The following is a 23917-nucleotide window of genomic DNA, read 5'->3' as shown; positions in this document are numbered from 1 at the left end:
TATACAAAAGACTGTGTGTATAAAGAAACATTCACTGAAAACATTTGAATATATTCACACAGCCAAACTATTAAAATAAAACAAGCCTGCAAGAAAGCTGTTGTCAGTTTTAGAAATTGTTTTATTTCAGCATAGACTCAGTATTCCTAATTATTAGAATAAAAAACAATTTCTCAAAAAACATGCTGTGTAGAGACACAATGCTTTAATTGGAACAATGGTTAAAGAGCACTCTGATCAGGCTAATTATCCAGCCTGTTTTAGGTTCTTCCTCCACCTGTTTACTTTTCTTCTTTCATCAAACTATACAAAACTAGGGTATTCTCATACTAATGCTCCTTTGCTAATAGGATTTCTTAACACAGTGTTCAAAACCTTGTGGCCCTGTTTATAAATTCAATTAGCTTTGCTGCTTTATAATAGCTCTCAGATTTTTTTGAGGCTTTTTCACATTTCTCTTTTCTAGTTCTTAATCTACTCTTAAGGCTTCTACTGCTTTGCAACTTTCCCCAAAACATGGTTGATACAACTTACCTGATTTAATGGCTAGCTGCTGCCAAAACAGGGGAAGACCTCCCTCATACACGTCCCCCATTACACAATCCCTGATGCTCTTCACTTTTGTGGAGAGCCAGTTCAGACAGTTAGACTGATGGAAAACTCTTGTGCCTGTGCATATAATATTTTATATATATATATTTATATGTGTGTGTGTGCATATATGTATATAAATAATACTTTTTTTTTTCCCCTATTTTACCTCCTTTACCAGCTCTCTGCAGGGTCATATGAGTGGCAGTGTTTCTACAAAGGAAGCAACAGCAGTACATAGCCATGGGCTACGGAGTGGGGCTGCCATTCCCACAGGCAGCTATTTGTTGGATCGGGTTAGCTCTTACAATTAAACTGCACCTCTGCTAGCAGAGTCAGCCCTACTGTAGAGCTCTCAGATAGAGTTTTTTCATCAGCCTTCTTTACTTCTTTAAAAGTACAATTTTCCAGAGCTGTCTGTAGACACTTTCTACCTTCCCAGCAATTACCTGGCTCAAATTATAGCCTGTTACTTCCTAGCTCTCTTTCCACCCCTGGCTCCCAGACTCTCAAGGCTTTCTGTATAAGGTATCTCCTGTGATCAACCATAGCTACTCCTCACTCTTCCAACAGATTTTAGTTACACTATTCTGCATTTACATTTCCTTCCCTGTGGGAAGTAGCCTAGTCCCAACACTTTTACACCCTGTAATTCACATTTAAATACATAGTAATTCAGTGAGAAATGATAAAAACAGAACAGCTAATACAGACTGTACAAAACATTAATGTAAGTTCCCCACATTCATTTTACATAAAGTAGATAACAATTAAATTACGGCAATACTGATCAGACCACTAAACCCCAAACCTAGAATGGATTTTAATACAAAAAGCCCACTTTGTCAAATTCTGCCTGCAGAGTGCTGAAGTCATTTTTGGCTTGCTGTAGCTCCTGATTCAGTCTGTTCTTCATCTGATTGCACTGCTGATCCAGTGTTTGTAAGGAACGTTGCTGACAATACAGTTCCTAGAAAATGGTAGTATGTTAGAAGGGCAATAAACACGTCACTGCAACAAGTCTCTATTTTGGTTACTGTAGCTATAATAAATGATATTAATTAGCTGATACTGACTGCCCAGAGAAACCTGTCTTATACAATTAAGTTTAAAATAATATTGACGCACAGTGCAAATTCGATGTGGGCAAGAACGGTCCCAACCCAATGTAAGTCATCTGCTTAAAAACTCCATTACAGCAACATTCCTATCACAGAAGGGGAAAAAAATCTAAGGCTAGTAAGTAATAGAATTAACATTTTTCGGCTCAAAGATAAGCTTTCATAGAAGAATCACATTAAAAAAATGACAAATTCATCTCCTCTTTGCTGTTCCTTACTATATTTTAGGGTTGATTTTTTTCAAGAAAAAACAAAAAAAAATCTGAAACTAATACACAGCACTAGTGCGTTAGACTGAGCAACAAGAGAATCTCACAATGGCGTTCATGAAATCTGCACCAAAAAAAAGCATCCCCAAAGCACGCTTGAAATCTGTAGAAGGATGTGGATATTAATGACACGCTATATAAGCATAAACAGCTGTACTTGGCATTTCTCATGAGGCTTGTTCCTATGCCTTTGGATCTTACAGTTCTGATTCTGCAGGGACTGGAGAAGAGGTTTATGATAGGATGTAGAACAATAAGAGCCATGAGGATACTTAAGAGTAATAAACAAAAAAAAGGATACCTATCAGCAATAATTCATTTTCAAAGCTGCAGGATGCAATACTAACAAATTCTATGACGTTTGTGAAGGAGGAAAGGCCATAAAGTGCTAGTGCTTCTCTTTGGTAACTGGAAGGGCACATTCTTCAGGGCATGCACTCACTCCTGCCCCCACCATTTCCTCAGTGAGAGGTTGTAAGAAGCACCAAGAGATCCATTTGTATGAATATTAGTATCCTCTCTTATACAACCACGTTTGTTATCTCTTTCTACAGATCTAGCTGGTCTACCAGAAAAGAGGAAAACTGGGTAGGAATAAAAGCTCTCAGAAGGAGCTGAAACAGTCAGCATCAATTTCTATACCCCGGCCTTCCTAATCTCACTTGATAAATTTCTAGCGAACAAGCTAGCAACCTGTCCTCTGTTGTGATGCATTTAACACATCAACCTTTTTTTCAGCTGCTGACTGCCACAACATTACAGCAGTTAAAGAATATAAACTACAGCCATAGTCACTTCAACTTATGGAATACAGACAAATTGCTTCACTTAAAAAATAGTGCCATACTGCTACCAGTCAAATTTAAAAAAGAAGAGAGAAAAAATACAAAAGGAAGAAAAGGTTCAGAGTGAAAGGAAATAGAGCTGCTATTTTTTGCAATGTGGATCTGGCTCCCAGGTGCACATACCCTCTGCACCTAAGTCCAGTGTATTCCAGTCATATTTGTGAAAAGATGCCAGCACAACTTACATTCTACTCTGTTCTGCTCAAGAGCAAAAACAACAGAAGAGACCTGAGCATTTCCTGTTTCCTACACTAGTAAGACACTCTGCAAACAAACAGATCCTATGTATCAAGGAAAGAAGGGATAAGTGGAACCCATACAAACAGAATACCCTGAAAGACTACAGTTAATACTTTAAAAAGGAAAGATGTGACACCAACTGGGCGTAGCTGAAACTAGTAACTAATGCTGAGTAAAGTACATATTAGCTCCATAGGGCTCTTCTGCAAATCTCTAGTCAGGAACTTGACCCGAGTGCATGCAAGGAAGCCCTTTGGAGCCTCATACACTGCTTATTAATGAAATGATGAATTCAATGCCTTTATGTTCCAAAGCATTCCAATGCCTTTATTTCTAAAGTTTAGGGACTGATCCTGCCTTCTAAGTCTTAAGTGCTACATAAGATATAAACTGCAGAGAATCTTTTTTCTTTAGATGAGTCCTCAGGACAAAAAAAAGTGTTTCATCTAATTTCATACGTTTAAAAAATAGCTATTCACATCTACGCTCACAGCGGAGGCTCTTTCCACTCCTAGCACACAGACACACACAGCTCCAGAGTAAAGACCAATATCTAAGATGTCTAGAATAACCTGCCCTTCCAAGGTTCCCATCCGTCTCCACTAAGCTAAAGTAGAGTTCTAAGTAACTAGCTTTGGCTGACACCTACAATTCAAACATCTGAAGTAAGGTAAGATGAATCCCCCCTTCTGGATTTGAAGATTGCTTGGAGAAATTTAAACAAACATTTGATACAACAACAGGGTAATCTGCTGCCCAACCCCCAAAATAAAGTACTTAAAATACTCCTCTGAAATGGCATTATCACTTCCAAATCTGAGCAATGTCTCATATTTCCTAAACACTGACATTTTACATAGCTTAAGAAAAAAAATATGAAGTGTTTAGATTTAACTTTGTTTAGTGTGAATGCTAAACCTAACTCCACTAGAGAAAAGTACCTGGGATGCTACTTTGTCCCTGCTCTAGTTGGCAAGAAGGAACAAAAGTACACATACGCTATTCCTAAACTTTGTGATCTTCTTTGCATGATCCAGAATGAGAAGAAAAGAGACATAATCCAGAAGAAACTAGTTTTTTATGTGATAGATACATGCAGGTTTAAATCAGACTCCACAAGAACAAATAACTGAGTCGAGTCATGAATTTTAAAACCATGTATACATAATTCTGTGAACAACAAAGCTAATGAAATCTGGTTTCCTACGGATTTGTATCTCAGCTGCTCTCCCACGTGGATTCTGAGATGTCTAACAAGTACTAAGATAACATCCTCTATTGGGATGCTTGTTTTCAGTTTTTCAATTACCTTTGAGATCTTAACTGCTCTGTCCAACTTGGTTGCAACTAACTGAAAAGCAGCAAAACAAAACAAGCCATGCAATCTTACCTCCTCAGGAAATCAAAATAAAAAGTGTTGTTCTTGCCTTACCTCTTGGTATTCCTTTTCCTTTGCTTTTATTTTCTGTTCTAAAGAGCAACGAGTACTTTCAGCATTTTGTCTTTGACAATTCAGTTCTTCTGACAATTTTTTCATCTTTTGCTCCATCATTCTGACCTATAATAATTTAGTTATTAACCACAAGTGTTAAAAATGCAAAGCCTTTTTATTTATATTTATATGCATTCATATAAAAAGCACTGATTTTACTTATTACAATTGCTTTGGCACTCAAATAAATTACACTATAACTTTGCCTGTCACCATATAAATTCTTAGCAATGCGAGGTAATAAATACATACTGCTTATCATTTTAGTGATACAAATTATTTATATATACACATACATAAAAATAATATATTAAAATCTTCTTCATAAAATCGGTGTCTTTGATAACAGCAGTATGGGGACAAAGACAGTAGTTTTCTAAAGATCATACTATATATAACTTATTTGCTCCAGAATTACTCGATCTGCTTGAGACTGTACAGAAATGTGCTGTTATCTGACACTAAAACTAAATTATATTTAGTATCTATAGTTTACTAAATTACATTTAGTACCTCAGGTTGCTGAGAACTAAGAATGTCCCCAAACTGCTAAACAACTAATTATTTAGACCTGGAATATAACTGCATATTACATGGAATTTCAGATTGAGTCAGCACATTGATTCGGATAGGAAAAAAATTTGCAGCTATCTTAGTGGAAGAACAATGGGGGAGCATTTTTCACAATTTAAACTTTAATTAAAAAAACAGAACACAGGCTACTGATTTAACTTCTATGTTAAAAGCATGTCAGCTTGTTATCTAATTAATTTTATTAAATTACTATTAGGTTAACTAAGAGAGTGAAGCAAAGTCCAATTAATTCCATGAAGATAAAAATGTAATTGTATAGAGAATACTTTGCATTCATAGATTGTTTTTGGAATAAAGTTGCACAAAAACATTTAAAATAATTTTTTCCAGAGGGTGAGAAAAACTGGCCGAGGGTGAGCAGAACTGTTCTTTTTCCTGGTGGCAAAGGCAGCTTGAGAACGTAACGAAACAATAACTCATCTATGTAATAAGAATATAAAAAGCAGGTAGTAATAATGGGTATATAGTAGATAGCAGAGTTTGTGAGGTCCTCCAAGGCCACATGGAAACTTACTTCAGAAAGGCAGTGAATCTGGTATTATGTTCGGATAGGATACTTAATAACGCAGAGGAAATGCTGCAGTCATGGGTTCAAGATCTTGCCACTGACACAGTGAGAAGTGAAAAAGGGAGGCATTAATTAAGTTTAAAGTTAGGCTGCTAGGTAGGAAAATAAAGTCCAGAACCTCAAAGCAGTTCTATATACAAAAAATGCGGGGCAGGCAGAGGATCCAGTTTCAGTGCAAGAACAAAAAAATGAAATAGAAAGGAGCATGTTTTAGATGTTAGGTGCAAAGGAAGCTTCTGGGACAAGACAACGCTGCACTGTACCTTAAGGATGGACTGCATCTTTATTAAAATGGACCCAGTCAATCCTACTCATCCTTATCTTTCCCTGTTTACATTGCTAGCTATACAATCTTGCCCCTTCCCTTGTGCTGGATTTAATGCTTATTTGATTCCCCAGCAAGACAATACAGCTCTCAAACTGGTAGAAAATTAACCAAAGTTAAGCAAAAAATATTTAATGGATTTAGGAAGTTAAATCAGGGCAGGGGATCAAACGAAAGAAAGGAAACAGACATTTTCACAGCAAAACTTGGGTCAGCTGTCTTCCCACAAACGCATCGTGAGAAAAGTGCCTTTATATATTCAATGGATTATGTCAGTAACCTGATTAACCATACTCCCAGCCACAACCTCCCTAAACCACCTCCTCACAGAGACAGCAAAGAGAGAATGTTATTGTCTCTCTCAAAAGGCACACCGATTAACCCTCAACATGCAAAAGGGTATTTTTAATGATCAGTACCGAACTTGTAGGAAACAGTACAATTTTCCAATATACGTAGGTAGCAGGTAGAAACTTGCTGACAAAGACAGACAGCAATTATTACACTTTGAGAAGATACACACAGAAGCATGTTTTTTTCTTTCTTGTAGGCGACTGAAAAGTAGTAGAAAGAAAACAAAGAGCAACATGGAAACATGAAGAATGAAGGAATTATGACTTCTGTGCACTATTTTCAAATTTGTGAAATGCTGTGAAAAAAATACTCTAGAAAGGAATTGCAACTGGACTAACCAGGAAAAAGAAAATTATTCTTAATGGTTGTCGCATAGTTTGAATTCAGTGATTATGAACACTGGCACTCTCTTTTTCATTGCATAGTTACCAGCAAAAATCAGAACCGTTTCACATATCTGTACATACACACACACACACACATATAACACACTTAAAATTCTTGGCTAAGCAAGTTGTACTACCCTTTTGTTCTTTATCAATTAGTATACTGTCTACGTACTCAAACTGCTTAGGATTAGGTCATGAAATCTCATTAAAACTACATAAATTCCCCATTTTTAATGGCATTTTAACTTAGATATTATTTTACAGAAGTAATTTAAAATTCAAAGGCTATCTCCATGAAATAATGCAGGTTAAGAAACAGATACGGATTTTCAGCCCAGGTTACATGGCAGAATCTATTTAAGGTCAGAACTTGCCACCAGATGTCATTGTTGCCCTATGCAATTTTATAAGAAAATATTTTTCAGAATTCCGGTAAATTTTGCTAGACTTGGAGGATGAAAAATACTTCCTCAGAGGTAGTAAGAACCTTCCAGAAAATGGGCAACTGCTTAGGAATATCTACGCTTGTGCAAGTAATATATATCAAACTAACATATGCTTATCAAAACTCAATCCTCAGCAAATGCTCAAAAAACTTATCCGAGTACCTTAGTTCCTATTAAAATAGCTGAAAATGACTCACATTAGTATTGGGAATGAATTTTAACAACAGCCAGAAGATGTGTGATGCAACATTTTACCTGTGCAGCAGCTTGGTCAAGTTGTGTTCTCATTCTAGTCAATTCATCTTTGGTTTTGTTCAGAATGTTATCCTTCTCTATTAATTCCAACTTCATTCTGTCCAGCTGGAGTTGAATCTCTTGATGTTTATTCATTTGGGTTTTCCTCTCTTTTTCTAGAACTTGCAGGTGTTGCTCTAGGTCTTTAATTTTGGAATTTAGCTCTGAATTTTAAAAAATAGTTAAGATGAATGATACTTTCTGCTTTGACAGGTATTTCTTCCAGATGCTGAAATTTCAAGTGGTCTATACATTCTAATATATTTAGTATGTCTGATAAGAACATAAGCCTCTGACAAAGGCAGATACATTGTAAATTGTTCAGCAAGATAAAACCAAAATTTTTAACTTTCTCTTCCACTACTATTATCTTCATGACCAAAGTCATCAAGACTAATTTACACTCAACTATCTTTCAATCAGGTTCACTTTGTAATGTATATGAGAACACAGCCAAAAAAGGAATGTAAACACAAATGCTGCAAAGGGGAAAACAATTTGTTCCTGGGGGTTTAAGAAAAACTGAGTTTTTAAAAAAATATGAGGCAACATAAGTCACTCAATATATAAAATTTTTAAAGTAAAGAACCCGACTACAGACATATATTTGGGGCAAAAGTGAGCCTCTGCATGGAAGAGGCTTTTCAACTATTGGGTAGCTGTAAATACAGTATTTTAATCTTTTCCCTGTCCCTAAAGTAACATACACACAAAGCAAAAACAAGTGACGTTGTCATGATACACATCGGTAACAGTTTACTTTCCGAAATCACAAATAATGTTACAGTAGAAAACAGTAGTCATTTATAGGAATCTTATCAATAATTACTATTATCTGGTAACTTTTTGTAAAAATCTATTCCATTTGTGCTGAATTTATATGGCTATACAAAGATAAATCAGTCTTCCAAATTGAAAACTCAGCTTAGGTTGACATTTTACATGGCGCTTGAATAAACAGTTTGGAGAGTACAGGAACTGGTAAAAACAATCCTACAAGAAACAGAGGAAAAGCTCATCCAAATGCTAGGTTTAATTAAATGTGCACCAAATCCATAACAGATTAACTATTTTTTCTCCTTTGACTATCAAATTTCAGGTAAAAATATTTCTGCACGTCAATATGCATGAAATAAGAAGGTATTTTGCTTTATCATTGTATTTTTAATATAATACTTCATCCTGGGCCTTCCTGTAACCTGTAATCCTTTATGGACAAACTCAGTTATGCATTAGGCGAGTTTCAGTCCAGTGTTATTTAACACATATATTGCTCAGCCCTAAATCTCAAAAGTCATACAAAATTAAGGAAGTAATATAGCATAATTTAACAGCGAGATGTAATGAAATCCTAATGGTTTTTACCACATTTTGAAGGGAATTGTTCCATGAGCAATGGAATTAATGAAGCTTATTTCCCTATAATTTTCTTATATGACAACCAATTATCCCATCCAAAAAATATAAACTCCCTCTGCTCCATCTCTCATCCCCCTTATGCAAATGATAGCGTACAGTCTCCATCTATTGGCTGGTCACTGAGAATACACACACTAGCAGTCAACTAGGCTAGTTGACAAAGGAAACTAAGAGACGTCTTTCTCATTTCCTCGCTAAAGCACTAACTTTGATACCTCTTTTCTGTTCAGGCACCAGTTTTCATGGAACTATATATGAGATTGCCTTTAAAGAAGTATGTAAGATACCTTGGTTCTGTGCTCTTAGCTGGCTGATGACTGAAGAACAATTACAATTCTCAGCAAAACTGTTATTGAACTCTTTCCTCTCTGATACTACATTAGAGTTTGCTTCTTTTTCCCACGGAAAACAGGATGTTGCAGAACTTCTCCTTGCAGGGGTTTCTTGATTTCTACACGGTGTCTTTTCTTGTTGCCATGAAAACACAGACGAGGAAGCCTGATGCCGAGCAATCTCCCTGTGATTCAAGTTGCTTTGGGAATGAGGCTGAATAATTTTCTGTGACCAAGAAAAAAAAGTATCAACCTTTACATAGCTCCATGTCTGACAAATAACAAAATAATTCATTTATTAAAAAGTTGAAAATGGTCAATTCACATTTTTATGACAACATGTGTCATCCATCAGTGCAGTTTACCTATTTATACCACTGCTTTTTATACATCAAGAATTAACTAACTTTAATTTAAACCTAGGCATCCAAGAACAACTGGTGCAGCTAAATTTATCCACAGTGGTCAGAATCTCAAAGACAAGAGGCTTTACCTGTTTCTTTATACTTAGCACAACCAGATTTTTGTCTACTTTGAAAGTTCTGCCATCATTTACTCCTGCTATCCTACTCCTATAGTTTTAAAATCAAAGCCTAAGTTTTTATTTTAGGTAAAATTTCTGACTCAAGCAAACTGCAGGAGATGCAGAGTTCTAGACTAATGTATCTGGTATCTGGTCCATTTGTTTTGGACAAGTACAGGTAAGTTGAGAGAACAGATCTATTTATTTAAATTTCCACATACATAGTACCTAAAAATTCCAACAACAAAATATGCCAGGTATCAGTTTGCAACCTCTTCCTAGAGAAAAATTAGAGAGCCAAAACACTAAGTACTTTTTTTTACTATCAAACCTTTTTTAAATGAAAACAAAAATCAAGCACTGAAGGTTCTACTGTATTCTTATACTTGATTTCCAAATGCCTACCATTTGAATTTTTTTTTTTTTAACTAAAGGCCTAAACCAGGTAGCACCCAGCATGACTTCTCAGTCCAACCTGAGAATATGCTGTAATGTAGGAACAGCTGTGCTAGGACCAAACGTCCATCCAGCCCAGGATACTCTCTTCTCCAGTTCTGTGAAGCAACACATTTAGAGAAAGAGCATAAAAATCCACCATGCATATAGCAATCATTCCCCTGATATGTCATTTAACTTTAGAGTTCCCAAGTCAAATGTCCAACATTCAAAAGCTTGAATCCAGAAAATCAAGGGAGTTAATAATCATTTTTACTAAAATATTTTACATGAACTTTTTCTTTGTACATCTGTTTATATTTTTGTTTTTCACAATATTCTGTGACAAAGAGTTTCACTGTTTAATAAAGCACATTGTGAAAAAACAGGTTTTGTTCCAAGTCTGCTGCCTGGTAATATAATTGTGCCTTATGAAAACCGGAAAACGACCATTCCATGTTTCCTCTCTCCATCTCCAGTCATCTTTGTACTACCCAGTTCAACATATCTGTTTCGAGATGAGATGACCAGAACTGCAAGCAACATTCAAGGTGCGAGTGCCATATGGTTTTATATAGGCAGGGAAAAATATTTTCTCATTAGTTCTTAATTATTTTCCTAAAAATTTCTTTTTGACATTGCGGAACATGAAACCGAAGTTTTCAGAGAAATAGACACAATAATTCCAGAACTGCTTTCTGGAATAGTTTCACCAAATTAGGAGCCTGAATGTATTGAGTACGCATTGTTAGGATTATGTTCTCCAGGTGTGTTCCTTCACATTTTTTGACACTGAATTTTATTTGCTGACTTATTGCAATTATTCAGTACTCTGAAATCCTGCACAGTTTTCAACCATATCATTCATCTGACTTTCTGATCATTAATGAATATGCTGAATAGCACAGTTATCTGCACAGATCCTTCCAGGACTCTGCTGTTGATCATTCTCCACCCGTAGAAAGTGACCATTTATTCCTAACTCTCAATCTTTACTTCTCAGTTATTGAGAAGATCTCTCCCTTATCAAAATAGTTCAGTTTTCTTTGAGCTTTGTGGAAACACATTGACGTTATATTGTCTGAATCACACTTAGTCATATGTTCTCTGACTTCTTAAAAATAAAAACTCTGAAATATGTGGGGCATGGTGTCCTCTTACAAACAACAATGGTTGACGTTTTCTCAATATATCATATCTAGGCATGTATCAACAAATGTATTACTTTATTTCAGTTTCTTACAATTTGCCCAGTATAAAAAAAAAAAAAATCAGCCTTATTGAACTACAGTTCCAGGAAACAGCACTGTAAGCCTTTCTGAAAACTAGCACTTTCCTTGTCACCTAGTGCCAAGAGGAGACTGAAATCAGTTACACATAACAGTGATTCAGCAATGCCACATTGAAGCACCTTATAAATTCATGGATAAATATTATCTGTATCTGGTGATTTATTATTACTCATTTTATCAAGCTATTTTAAGACTTCTACTGACTTTCTAAATTTGCAACTGTGCCACAGATTCAACCCCATAAAGAAAGGCTCTGATATAGGAAGTTTTTAAAGCTTTTGCATAGTAAATACTAAATAAAAACAGATTTCAGCTTTTCTTCTACAGTCTTTTGCTTCTTGAGGGCTCCTTTCACATTTTAATCATCTACTGGCTTCTGAGGTTCTCTAATAAATTTCCTACTCCTGACGCGTTTGAAAAATTTACTAGTTTTCACTTGCTTGGGAAGTTACTTCTTATAACCTTTTCAAGGCTATTTGATCATCCTTTTACATTTAATTTCCCCAAACTGGCACTCTGTTCTGTTGTCCTTGCTTGGACAAGATTTACAGTTTTTGGAAGATGTGTTTTCATTCTTAATGTCCTTTTTTACTTTTGCTATTCAATTAGGCTGGCTTTTTTGGATTCTCCAAGATTATTTTTGAATGGGGGCATACATTGATTAATTTTCTTCTTTTTAATTATAATTTAAGTGATGTGAAATATATTTTACTAGGTTTCTCTAGAAAATTCCATGATAAATTCCGAACAACTATATCCTTCTCCGTTTTCCAAATTTGGTCAGTAATTACTTTTTTGGATATCCCACACATCGTGCCAAAAAACACTTACCGTGACCTGCATGGTTCTCAGTTCCATTTCTAGCTTTTTTCTTTCTTCTACTTCCTTATTGTATTTTTCTTCTAATTCTTCAAACTTAGCATCTACAAAAACATGATGAATATTTCTTAATAATCTCGCTTAGCATATGGGTAAACTTTTCTAGCCTATTCCCTCTTACAGAAAAACAGGAGTGATAAAAACAAACAGCTTTCAGAAGTGTCAGAAATAAGAAAAATAAGAAAATAATAAGAAAAAATTGTATATGAATTATTTTCAGTAATTTAGGGACTTAAGTACCCCAATGGGAAATCAGGAACTTGACATTAGACTGAAAATACAACTGTTAAAATTAAGAAGGCAATATTAGGGTTTATATATTTAAATATATATGTGTGTGTGTGTATGCACAAGTTCATACAGAAACACACATATGCAAAAAAAACATTTTCCCACCAGGAACACATTGGCATTAATATGACTAAGAAACTTCCAGGAATGAAGACTGGGACTTTTCCTTGAGTTCCTTTCAAATGCAATAGAAATTGGACAAGAACTCATTTAGGATTCTTCTGCTGGAATTTTAAGAGGGACATATTACTCCAAAAAAAGTTTTGGTTTGCTTTTCTTGAATTTGCATATAAACATACAACACTCTCAGATAATTCTAGAGCTAGAATATTTTGTACCTATTTGTACTCTAGAGCTAGAATATTTCTGAAAGCATTTAACAATCCAGCTTTTAATGCAAATAACTCACCAACAATAGTATTTTAAATATAGTTATTTTAATCTAATTGTTATTTCAGGAGGACCACACTTATAAATTCTTAATGCTTGACACTGTGAGTACTGCACCCCTTTTCACATATATATATATATATATATATATATATATATATATATATATAAGGAAATAAAAAGGAACAAGAGTGCAATAAAGTATCTCAGATTTTCCATTAGAGTAAGATTTAGATGCCAAAACACATAGAATATTTGATCACAGCAAAGAAATAATAGCTTGTTCAATGTTGAAACCATGAAAGTTCTTCAGTGTAGATAGCGTAAGAGTGTCTGGCTATAGAATAGTTCTCCAGTTAAGGAATTTTCCCCTCACTTTTCTAGTTCATTCAAATATTGTAAATCTATATGATGTCTAAATAAAGACAGCAGAGATGCTATGAAGTAGGTAGAGAGGATTTGCCTTAATTATGTAGATCAGTATGCAGAGTAACAGTCTAATTCAAAAACAATCTTCTAGAGAAATAACACAAACTATTGTTTACTTTAACTAAAGCACTTGTATGTGAAATAGGGAAGAGCAAATTTCCTTCTAGGTGAAGACAGCAACTGACACTTGGAACAGATATTTTATTTCAAAAAATTGTTACTGTCGGTCAATTATATTCCTATTGCTATTCCACGTCTACCAATGTAGTGCTAAAAAGATGAAATATTTGTCATAAATGTTAAATCTTTGCTAATAATTTTTAAACTTAGAACCTACAGTGTTATGAATTAGGCACCGAGGATAAACCGTGTAGCAGAAACTAGGTAACACAGTAAAAGTGTAATGTTCAAAATTCCCCTCCCACCTTCCAAGAAAACTGACGTTCTAGTTAACTATCAGCGCTCGATGAAGAAAAATTAATTTACCTTTATGACTTTGAACCGGTGTAAAAGGAGCAGTAAAACTCTTCTGTGGAGTACCACTGAACGATAGGTCTCCTGTAATCAGTGTTTGCTGACTTTTCTCAAGCTCACATTTGTATCTGTTTAGGTAAAGAAATGGTGGCAGGAATTGGTCATGGAAACTAAGAGTTAAATTATCCGTTTTAAGAGCCAGAATTCTGTTATTTGTGTGATTCAAAGAACTTGATTTAAAGATCAGTTTGGTAATCTTTAGTTATTATATCACAGAAATATGAATAAAGAAAACATAAATTGTATTTATAATTTCAACATATTTAATCAGTTACATGGGACTCAAAACTAAAAAAAACACATAGATGAACATCACTTAGAACTGTATACAAACTCACTATATGAAGTCATAGTCCAATTAAATACACCAAAATCACTGCAAAAAGTGATAACACTTACTTCTTCAGAAAACACTTGTAGAAAACATAACACACATTATTAGTGCTGATATTGCACATTGTGAAAAATAGGCATTATCTCATGAAAATGGAAGATCCTCTATCCAGCAGTGTATTTTCCTTGTACACTGTTTACAATGTTACTATCAAAAACACCAGTCTGTGCAGCTATATGGACAGAATAGCTATTCCATGGAGAGCTACATACTCATCCAATGAATCCACATAAGCTGTTTGACGATTATACAAAAAACTGCAGTCAATGGCATAGCCACTTTGGTTCATGCTAGGTCAGCACCTGTTGACAAGACTGTTCCAGGTTGAAGCCTGCTGCTAGTGACTGCACAACTTTCTCTTCCATTTTCCCCTCCCTTTTATAGTGCAAAACTCATGAGTTTCTCATACAGTGAATTGTTAATTACTATAAAGTGGTAGATGATTAAGTACCATTATGAAACCAAAACAGAGCAAAACACAAAAACAAAAGCGACTGCCAAAAATTGAGTTATATGTAACAACTGATGTTCTTTGGAACTAGGTAGCTATGTAAGGTAATATAAAGGAAATAAGAGAATCCAGTAAATCAGACTTCCTACACAATTTTAGGATTGATAAATGGGAACATAGCCCTAGCCTCCAATCTCTCTGACCCAGTCTTTTGAGAGCAGAAATAGAAAAGGTCATTCTAGTGGTATTAACCTTGTGAATCGCACTGGCTACTTCATTAATGGATCTCAGTGAGTCCTTACATAAAGCTGATGTTTCTAAACATCATGGTGATATTAAGAATCTTCTCACAGCAGTCAACCTAACCTAACCATGATTCTCTGAAATTCAGCTATCATTATTTTTTCCTGAATGGGCAGTGGCAACTACAGAACAGCAAGTACAATAGCACTCCCTCTTTATTTACTTCCAAATATTAAAGGAAGGGGAACTCATTTCAAGCTATAACAAAAAAAGATGAGAAATGTGATACCAGGGAAACATCTCTGCCAATATTAGCTCCAGCTAATTTCAGGAGCAGGACACAACTTTATTGAAAATGTGTATTTCAAGAAAGGCTCCTTTTAGTATGAGAAGGAGTATGCAAGATGCTAATGTCCACTTTATTATGGACAATTATTTCAGTAGCATTTCCAGGTGAATGATTTGAGATGCCTGCACTACGGAATTTTTTTTCCTGTATTGTATGAGTTGCATTCCACATCTATAAACAGCACAGATTGTTATTAGTGTTATAACGCTGAGGCAATGAATGACACCTCAACCTTCAGACATGGACTTTTATATAACATACCATGCATCAAGAAACAGCAACTTAAAAAACTTTTAACAAATTGTGCTTGTACAGACCACATACCAGTGCAAAGATGATGTTTCATGTAATCAAAGATATTTTTATTTCCTATTAGCTTTTGTCCAGTAGGAGAGTTCAGCAAAAGAACTGCTAAAGTATGGAGGAGCAGAAGTGTCCCATTCTTCCTGACACCCGCATTTCAGTATTTGGGAAGCGGGAAGAATTGTTATGAAAGTTAAAGTTTTTATGCTACCACTTCACTTCTTTACATAAGCAACTAGATGCAGTAATTCAGCCACAGCATTATTTCTTTTGGCCACTTCCTCTTCCACTCCAACAGATGTTCACGTTTCCTTCTTCCAGTTGCCATATTGTACTGGTACACTTGATCTTAAAGACAGAATTCTCTGTGCACTTTACTCTCGACTCCAGACACTTTGCAGGTATTAATAAGGCTCCCAAAGACTTATCCTCCTGAGGTCACCTTTAACCAAAGGCAGTGTATTTTTTCCAAAGGAAGAGGGATGGAAAGCAGGACAGCAGGAAGTAATGCAAAGGAAGATTTCCATATTGAGGAATAATGCTATGAAAATATGGTAGGCCAGTTAGTTCTGAGGAAACCCCCCCTCCCCCCACACACACCACAAACACTGTTATCCTGCATGGTCTTAATATGAGAAGATCCAGTACTGCAACTAAAAAAGATAACATGCCAAAAAGAGAGCACCACACTTGCTTAAGATAGTCTTTGATGACTTAGGCATCAGCTGGATCTCAAAATGACAGTCAAATGGATTTTCTCAGCCTTTAAGGCTGCTAAGGGATGTAGTCATACAGCCAAGCTACTTTTCTGTGATGAACTAGCCCTTGCCCTCGTATGTCTTGTCTTATCAACCTTTTCACATAACATCCAGGAAGCTAGTGTGCAAACAGCACCAAACAGGTCAAACACTTCATCATTCCTAACGTCAACTGGCACTGACAGAGAAGGGGATTTTTCTTCCTTCCTCCTGTCAGACATGGGATTTCTCCCCTTCCAATAGGGTGCAGAATTTTTACAACGAGGATAGTGAAATATTGTAAGAAATGTCAGAGAAGTGGATGGAACAGTGTTTAAGCTCTTCAGTTTCTTGGCACTAAGCTTCTCTGGTAAATTTAAGTTTTACCTTCACCAGCATGATCCTAGCTATATCTATCTTTCATCAATACACTAAGAACATCTTTCCTTTACATCTTACACTGCTGCTTGATCCAAGAAAGTAGTCAGACTATCAGCACAGGTAAAGTGTATTCTATTCAACTGTAACTACCACGTTGTTAATCAAAAGGCATGATAAGCTTTCCATCAAGGTGGGGGTGGGGGAAAGGAGGGAGAGAAACTGATTCAACAATAACATCAAGTAATTCCTGAAGAGACATTAGTCTCTTCTAGAGATCAGGAGTCTTACCTGTATCTTGCAACACACAAGTGCATATTCTATACCATACTGAAGTTATACTGATGGGGGATTATATAGTGTATCTTTCTCTCCTGCTGTGTCACAGGAAGCAGAGAATTTTGTCAAGAGAAGACAAAACTAAGTACAGCCGTAAACTATATTAAAACTAAGAGCTTACTGGCAAATGTCCTATTCAAAAACCAGATCCTATTAAGGCAACTGAATAAAGGCTCTGACTTCACAAATATAAAAGACTTATTTTTCAGTTATAGCAAAATAACACAGTTGTGCTAGCTCATTTTTTGTAGGGATGAATAGAGTCCTTTTCAGATGGCACTGCAAAATTCCCCCAAATTAAGCAGGAAGTATAGGTGCTTACTATTTCAGATGATACACATATAAGCATGTACATCTAAAAAAATAGGTTAATGTTTTCTGTAATTTTTGTCACAAAGTTTTGTATGAAATGTGGAAAGAAGAAAAACTAAAAAACATGAAATGAGCGAAACATATGTTACGGTTTTTATTTCTCACAAGTTAGAGACATATAGGTGCTTCTCCTCACCTTTTAAGTTCTTGTTCTAATCTTTCAATTTGTTTCTTGCTTGAATTCAGCTGCCCTGATTGAAAGTTGACTTGAGATTCTTTTACTTGAAGATCATGTGAAATTTTCTGCTTTGCTTTCTCAAGACTATCACACAACTCCATCAAGCTCTGGTTCTCTCGTTTTAGTGTTGCACTTTCATTTTTTTCATTTTCAACCTAGTTAAAACATAAACCATTTTGTAAATGTATTTTTAGTCCTCTTGACTTGTATTGCAATTAGTTCTTAAAATAATACAGAGAAAGTTTACCTGTTGTTATTTTCTTCCCAGCATTTCAAAAGCCTAACAGCACTGAACACCTCAGATCCAAGAATATTTAAAAAAAATAAAAGTTGTGTGTGTGTGAAAAATGAAGTATTACAGAAATAGAAACTGCTTACCAAGTCAGTCAGTGAAAGGAAGCAAAAAATAAAGTTTTATTATGTGATTTTTTTTAAAACTGTATTTGGCTTGGATAATGACATTTGAAGGAAAGAAGAATGAAGTACCTACATTACCTTCTGTTTCTGCTTTTGCAAAGCTGCCTCCAAAGACTCTAACTGGAATTGTCTTTGCTGTCGCTCCTTTTTAAGCTTGTCTACTTGACTTTCAAGCTCTTGAATTTTCTGAAGGACTCTGGTGGAGAGGCCTTCTTTCCACTCCTCCACAGCCCAGCTCATAGTGACTGTTTTATTCTTCAATGAAAAAATGGATGTTACTAAGCCTGAAATACAAAGATAAATAGAAAACTCTTAAAGAGGTTAAATATGCCTCCCTTCTAGATATATTTTCTTTCTAAGCTTAGTGATTAGAATAGAATAGAATATCTTACAACCTTGAATTGAAAGCCTCCTGATCCAAGCACCAACTTTTAATATTAGGTCCTATTTTGACATTCTTCTGTCCGACTGAATTACAAGGGGGGGGGGAATTAATTCTTTTTTTAAAATCTCCTTACAAGGCTATTTTTACATACTCTTACAATTACATTTTACAACTGATTATTCAGAAATAGAATGTCTTATTTTTGATGCTCATGCTGGAGAAATTCACTAACACTTATAACCACACTGTAAGTCTCATCATCTTGTTTCTATGATGTTTATCCTGGAAGACTTGCCTTGCGTTGCAAAAAACAATGGCTTTTAAGTGACAGCTGTACTTTCTTCACAGAAGCTGTTGAAACCAATACTGCTGAGTTGGAAACACTGAGAAATAGCTCTGTGCTAGCAGAAACAAGTATAGAGTGACTACTGTTTAAACACAAGCGTGTTTATACTCGACACGCTTGCGAGATCAATTTTTCTCTACATTTCGAGGAACAAGCGTTGGCTTATTGTCCTGAGCCACCAAAACAGAGATAGCTCATCACAATAAAGGTCAACTACGGATGGACAGAGCCCACGCGAGCCTGGAAGAGTGCCGGCGCAGCGCAGCCCCCCTCGGCCCGGGGAGGGCTGGCTGCCAAGCAACACCGGCACGGAGACGGGCGGGCCCCGCCGCGCGCCCCCCCTCCACACCGCTACCAGCCGTTACCCGCCCAACGCAGACCCCGCAACGCGGCCGCGACGAGCAAGGCAGCCTGCCCCGAGCCGCCCCGCCGTTAAAGGCCGACAGGGTCAGGCTGTTGTCAGGCGGCGGCGGCGGCGGCGGCACCCACCCGCTCTCCCTCCGGCCCGCAGCCCTTGGGGAAGCCCACCCGCCGGCCGGCGGCACGCGCACTCACCGCCACCGCCGTTCAAAGCGGCCGCTGCCGCTCCCCTCGCGCCCGTTGTTTCGCTGACAAACAGCGGAGCGCGCGCGCGCGGATTGGCCCCCCAACGGCACCGCCCGCCACGCGCTCCTCGCCCCGTGAGCAATCAGCGCGCGGCGCCGGGCCGGCGGCCCTCGCGATTGGCTGGTTCGGAACCATTCAAACTCCATTGGAGGCGGCAGCGTGCGTGTGAGGGCAGGTGGCTCGCGATTGGCCCCGGGCTGCGGCGGGCCTGGCGGCCGTTGGGCGGGGGGAGGGGCGGCGGCGGGTGCGGGCGTGGTCCGCCGCCGCCGCGGGCACTGCGGGGAGGGCGAAGCCTCCCGCTTGACGCTCGCCCTCCCGAGCAGGCCTGGCCGGCGGCACCCCGGGAGCAGCCCCGTGGCGAGGAGGCGGCGGTTGCGGGGAAAGGGCGGCGGGAGGGGCAGGTCGGGTCGGAGAGCGGCGACGGCTCTAACGGATGCCCGAGCGAAGGATCCGCAGAGCCAGGCCTTCTATCCCAAATCGCTCTCGTCATCGCTCAGAGAACCGGAGTTTTGAAAGAGGAAAAAAAAGTACCCCAGTGGTATTCTGGTGAAAGCCAATGAGCTGGAAAGAAATCTGCAAAAGCATCACTAAACGGTTTACTGTTCAGTTTTATCCAAATCGCACCTGGCTCTTTTCTTTGTGTGTGTGTGTGTGTGTGTGTGTGTGTGTGTAGGGGGGCAATATTGCACGTTTTCTACCCTAAAATAGCAATGCAAAGTAAAATCAGAACATTTGTTCTAGGCAGAGATAACACAGATCTTTGAATACAAGTGCAGCAGTGAAGGCTTAAAGATTGCAAAGCAGAAGATGGAGCGATGCAGATGGCAAACTTTTCTGGGTGCCTGTGACTAGGAATACCAAATACTTCCTTTGCTATTCTTCTCCCTGCCCTTCCCTCCAGCACCACTGTGAGGTGGGGTGTTTTTTTTTTTTTTGAATTTGAAACAAAATGATACTTTTTCATCAGAATGTGGAAAGTTACTATCTTGCCTGAAATGCTTACTGTGAACCACTGCTTTTTGACCACATTTAAGAAATTGACTTGAACAAGTCTTCTTTGATAAGTTAAATCAGCTGACATGAGATATATTAAATACATATAAATACAACTGGCTTGTATACTTATATAACTAACACTTTTCTCTTGTGGCAACATTGACTCGCAGACTATCATTTGTAGAGCAAATGGCTCTGTTTTCAGTTTTCCCGTAGCCTATATCCCTAATGATCTCCTATGCTTTAGTTCTCAGACCACGTGGTTTTCCGATCCTTCTTGCAAATATCATGGAATCCTGTTATGTCTTGAAAGATCTCCATGATCCACATCCAGATCCATGAACTTGAGATCTGACCACAAGAAAAGGAAATTCTAAGCAGGCACTTGAATGCCAGGACCAATTATACGTAACTTGACTGACCTGTCTCAGCTGTCACACCTGAGGTGCAGCATTATTTTTTTTTAATCTACAGCCAAGTGGCACTCTGAAAGGTGTGAAATTCTTTTCTCTATTTCAAAACAGCAAATAATCGACTTTCTCTCTGATCCTTGTAAATACCTTTGCTAATCCGTATAGTAAGTAAATAATGTAAGTGCAGCAAACTCACTAGCACACTTATAACATCTGTAAACTAGACCCAGAATAGAACAACAAACTACTGAACTGATGGAACTGATCCATCTTAAATAAATCTTAACAAATAATAAAAAAATCAAAGCTAGTCAACTCTGTGATCATCTTCATGCGCTCTCAGGGACAATTGCACAGGCTTTACTGAGGGAGTAGCACAGCACAGCAGAGAAGCAGGAACTAGTGGAAGAGCGGGAAGTCCCTAACATGGTACTGCCAAACACTTTGATTCATGAAACAGTGGAACAGTCTAATTTGAAGGTGATCCCTCACTTGGTGGACAAGAAACAAATGTTCTCTAAGAAGTAAATATTCATGATGTGTTATATTCAGGAAGTGTTTCTCACTTGACAGTGACAGCTTAATCATTGTAAAAGTCTAAAGAGTTTTCCATTACTGCAGATGCAACAGTAGGAACACTGACGCACAGGGAACGCTAGCATTTTAACTAGTGCGTCACAACAAATTCTCCAGTGAATTCAGTGAAACAGCTTACAATACTAAGACCAGTGGCATATTTTTTCAGAAGGGGAGAAAAAGAACCAGAGATAGTCTTAAGGCTTCTTGTGAGACCCAGGGCGGGGGGAGCGGGAGAAATCAGATGATGTATGCAGAGCTTGCAAGATACTCTCTGGAGAATGCCTGAATATCCGAGGCAAAAAAAGAAACCTGGCTGTTGTTGTAAACTTAAACATGAGAGAAGAGTTTTTCTGAAGCCTGTTTTTAAGAATGGCGAGACTCATTTTATGCTTGTGTTGGTAACGATTAGAAATGAATTATTTCATATTTGGTATCCAGTACTTGACTATTATAATAATTAGCATAATTATTTCAAAAGATAAAGGGACTCATGGAAAGTACAGAAACTTGTTTTCCTTTTGCCATATCAAGCTTATTTTGCACAATAGCTTCCTCACTGATGTATAATACATTTTGGTAGACATAAGCAAATATACAAAAATATTACTAAATATAGAAGATACAAAAATAAGGTCAAATAATATGGGCATGTAATAACAAGTTATGAAGGGTGTTAATAGTAACCATCCGTCTTTCAATTACTTTTATTACTCTATAGTAGCTAGAATTGTTGAGACTTTTCTTTCTAAGAGGCTCTCAAAATTCCATGATGCTGAGCACCCCATGATTTTAAGCACAGAGAACTATCGTAGCCTTGTGAAGTGGCTTTCTTTTGTCCTTGAAATTCCATTCCGTTCTTACCAAATGTTTAAAAACACCATTTATTTTTTCCTCACATGCATTCCTTAGTGTAATTTTGGTAAAAGGCCAAAACAATAACTAAAATACACAAACATTAAAGGTTGTGTTCATATCACTGCAGCATATGTACACGAGAAACAAAAACGGAAAGGAAAGAAATTGAAAGATTTCTGATGAGAAGATCCTACCCTGCTTGGATGCTGCAGGGAGCAGAAACCAGACAGAGCTTCTTCCCCCTGTTCTACCTTCCCAGACTGAGAATCTGTCAGCTAAACCCTCTTTCATATAAATACACATCACAGAGCATATATGGAGCTGGAGCAATCCCATTCACCCCGAAATATGGCGAAAGAGAGAAATCGGCCAGGCCCTCTGCACCTGACATGGTTTTCGCTTCCCAATTTCTCTGCTGTGGCACTAGAGGGGCAGAAGCTCTGCCAAGTTTGGAGGTGAAAGCAAAAAGTTGGATCCTTTCCTTCACTACACCCAAACCCTGCTCTGTACTAACTCATCCCTCTTGCCTCTGGAAAACAGAATTCTCCATCTCTGCCAGGGCGATTAGATCTGTAACTGAAACAGTAGCAGTTTAGGTGATAGGGAGTCTTACATTTCCTGAGTGTCTAGTCTTGCATTCTTAAAAAGGACTGATTCACACGAGCTTTTTCGAGTTTGGGGAAAAAAAAAAAATCAGAGCCCACATGGTATCATGAATGATAAACAATAACTTTGTTAACAAAGTAAATAGTGTTTCTCTACTTGAGTCTTGTGGTATTTCTTACCTACCAAGGGAAATTGCTACAGCAGTGCTCACATTGATACCAGCATGAGGATGGACTGCATGAACATACTAGTGGATAAAATACCTGCAACTGTTGTATTGCAGTACATGGAGTGGTGATCACATCATCTACCATAGCCTACTAAACACCAGCGGGTAGGTTTCCTTTTACTGAAAAGGTTACTGGGGTTATCCAGCTTGTCTAAGGTGACACAGTGAGTCACGTGCAGATGCTGGACGGGAACAATGGGCTGCAGGGCCGCAGCCATTTAAAGCACCCCAAGGTAATGCTGCCCCATTGCCACCCTCCATCTGTCCCTCACCTGCATGCTGCTACCTGCTCCCTTAGGGTGACTTGGTACTCCTCTGAATCTCGAGGTGAGGTGGTTAACACTGATGAAGAGTGTTACACTAGCCCAAAGCCTTTCAGATAGCATCAGTTTGTATGTGGCTTAGGTCTCCAAACCGCTACCCTGTGGGGTCGGGTAAGTGTCTGATCCAGCTCAGCAAATGAAGCAGGGATACACAGCTGAGAGCAGACAGGACGGTGGTGACACCAACTTCGATCAGTCAAAATCCTATGTTACACCACCCTAAATCCCCATCCCCATGCTCTAATCCCTAACACCAATCATAAATGGTAGTATGGAACTATACCATAAGGAACTATAACCATAGTAGATGTATTCTTGAGATTTAGAACTTACTTGTTTTACAGGAAAAAATATATCTTACAGCTT

The 23917-nt window shown here is 37.7% G+C and overlaps 1 protein-coding gene across 3 annotated transcripts in view; it reads right to left on the bottom strand.

Moving 5' to 3' along the window:
• The window catches only part of CENPF (centromere protein F), a 44198-nt gene extending 24587 nt beyond the window's left edge, over positions 1 to 19611 (bottom strand). For 2 of the 3 annotated variants that reach the window (XM_068939831.1, XM_068939832.1), the window contains exons 1-9: positions 19500 to 19611; positions 18292 to 18497; positions 17755 to 17951; positions 14005 to 14120; positions 12361 to 12452; positions 9235 to 9505; positions 7490 to 7692; positions 4499 to 4624; positions 1433 to 1561 (exon numbers count right to left, since the gene is read on the bottom strand). In XM_068939831.1, coding sequence (XP_068795932.1) covers positions 1433 to 1561; positions 4499 to 4624; positions 7490 to 7692; positions 9235 to 9505; positions 12361 to 12452; positions 14005 to 14120; positions 17755 to 17951; positions 18292 to 18453 — 1296 coding nt within the window. In that variant the 5' untranslated portion in view covers positions 18454 to 18497; positions 19500 to 19611. Of the gene's footprint in view, positions 1 to 1432; positions 1562 to 4498; positions 4625 to 7489; positions 7693 to 9234; positions 9506 to 12360; positions 12453 to 14004; positions 14121 to 17754; positions 17952 to 18286; positions 18498 to 19499 lie in introns of all 3 variants that reach the window. The other variant, XM_068939833.1, reaches the window with a different exon arrangement.
• Positions 19612 to 23917: the final 4306 nt, after the last annotated feature.

The sequence above is a fragment of the Struthio camelus genome, chromosome 3 (genome assembly GCF_040807025.1).
Source record: "Struthio camelus isolate bStrCam1 chromosome 3, bStrCam1.hap1, whole genome shotgun sequence".
NCBI lineage: Eukaryota > Metazoa > Chordata > Aves > Struthioniformes > Struthionidae > Struthio > Struthio camelus.
The sequence above is the reverse complement of the archived record's forward strand: the minus strand, read 5'-3'. Positions and strand labels throughout refer to the sequence as shown.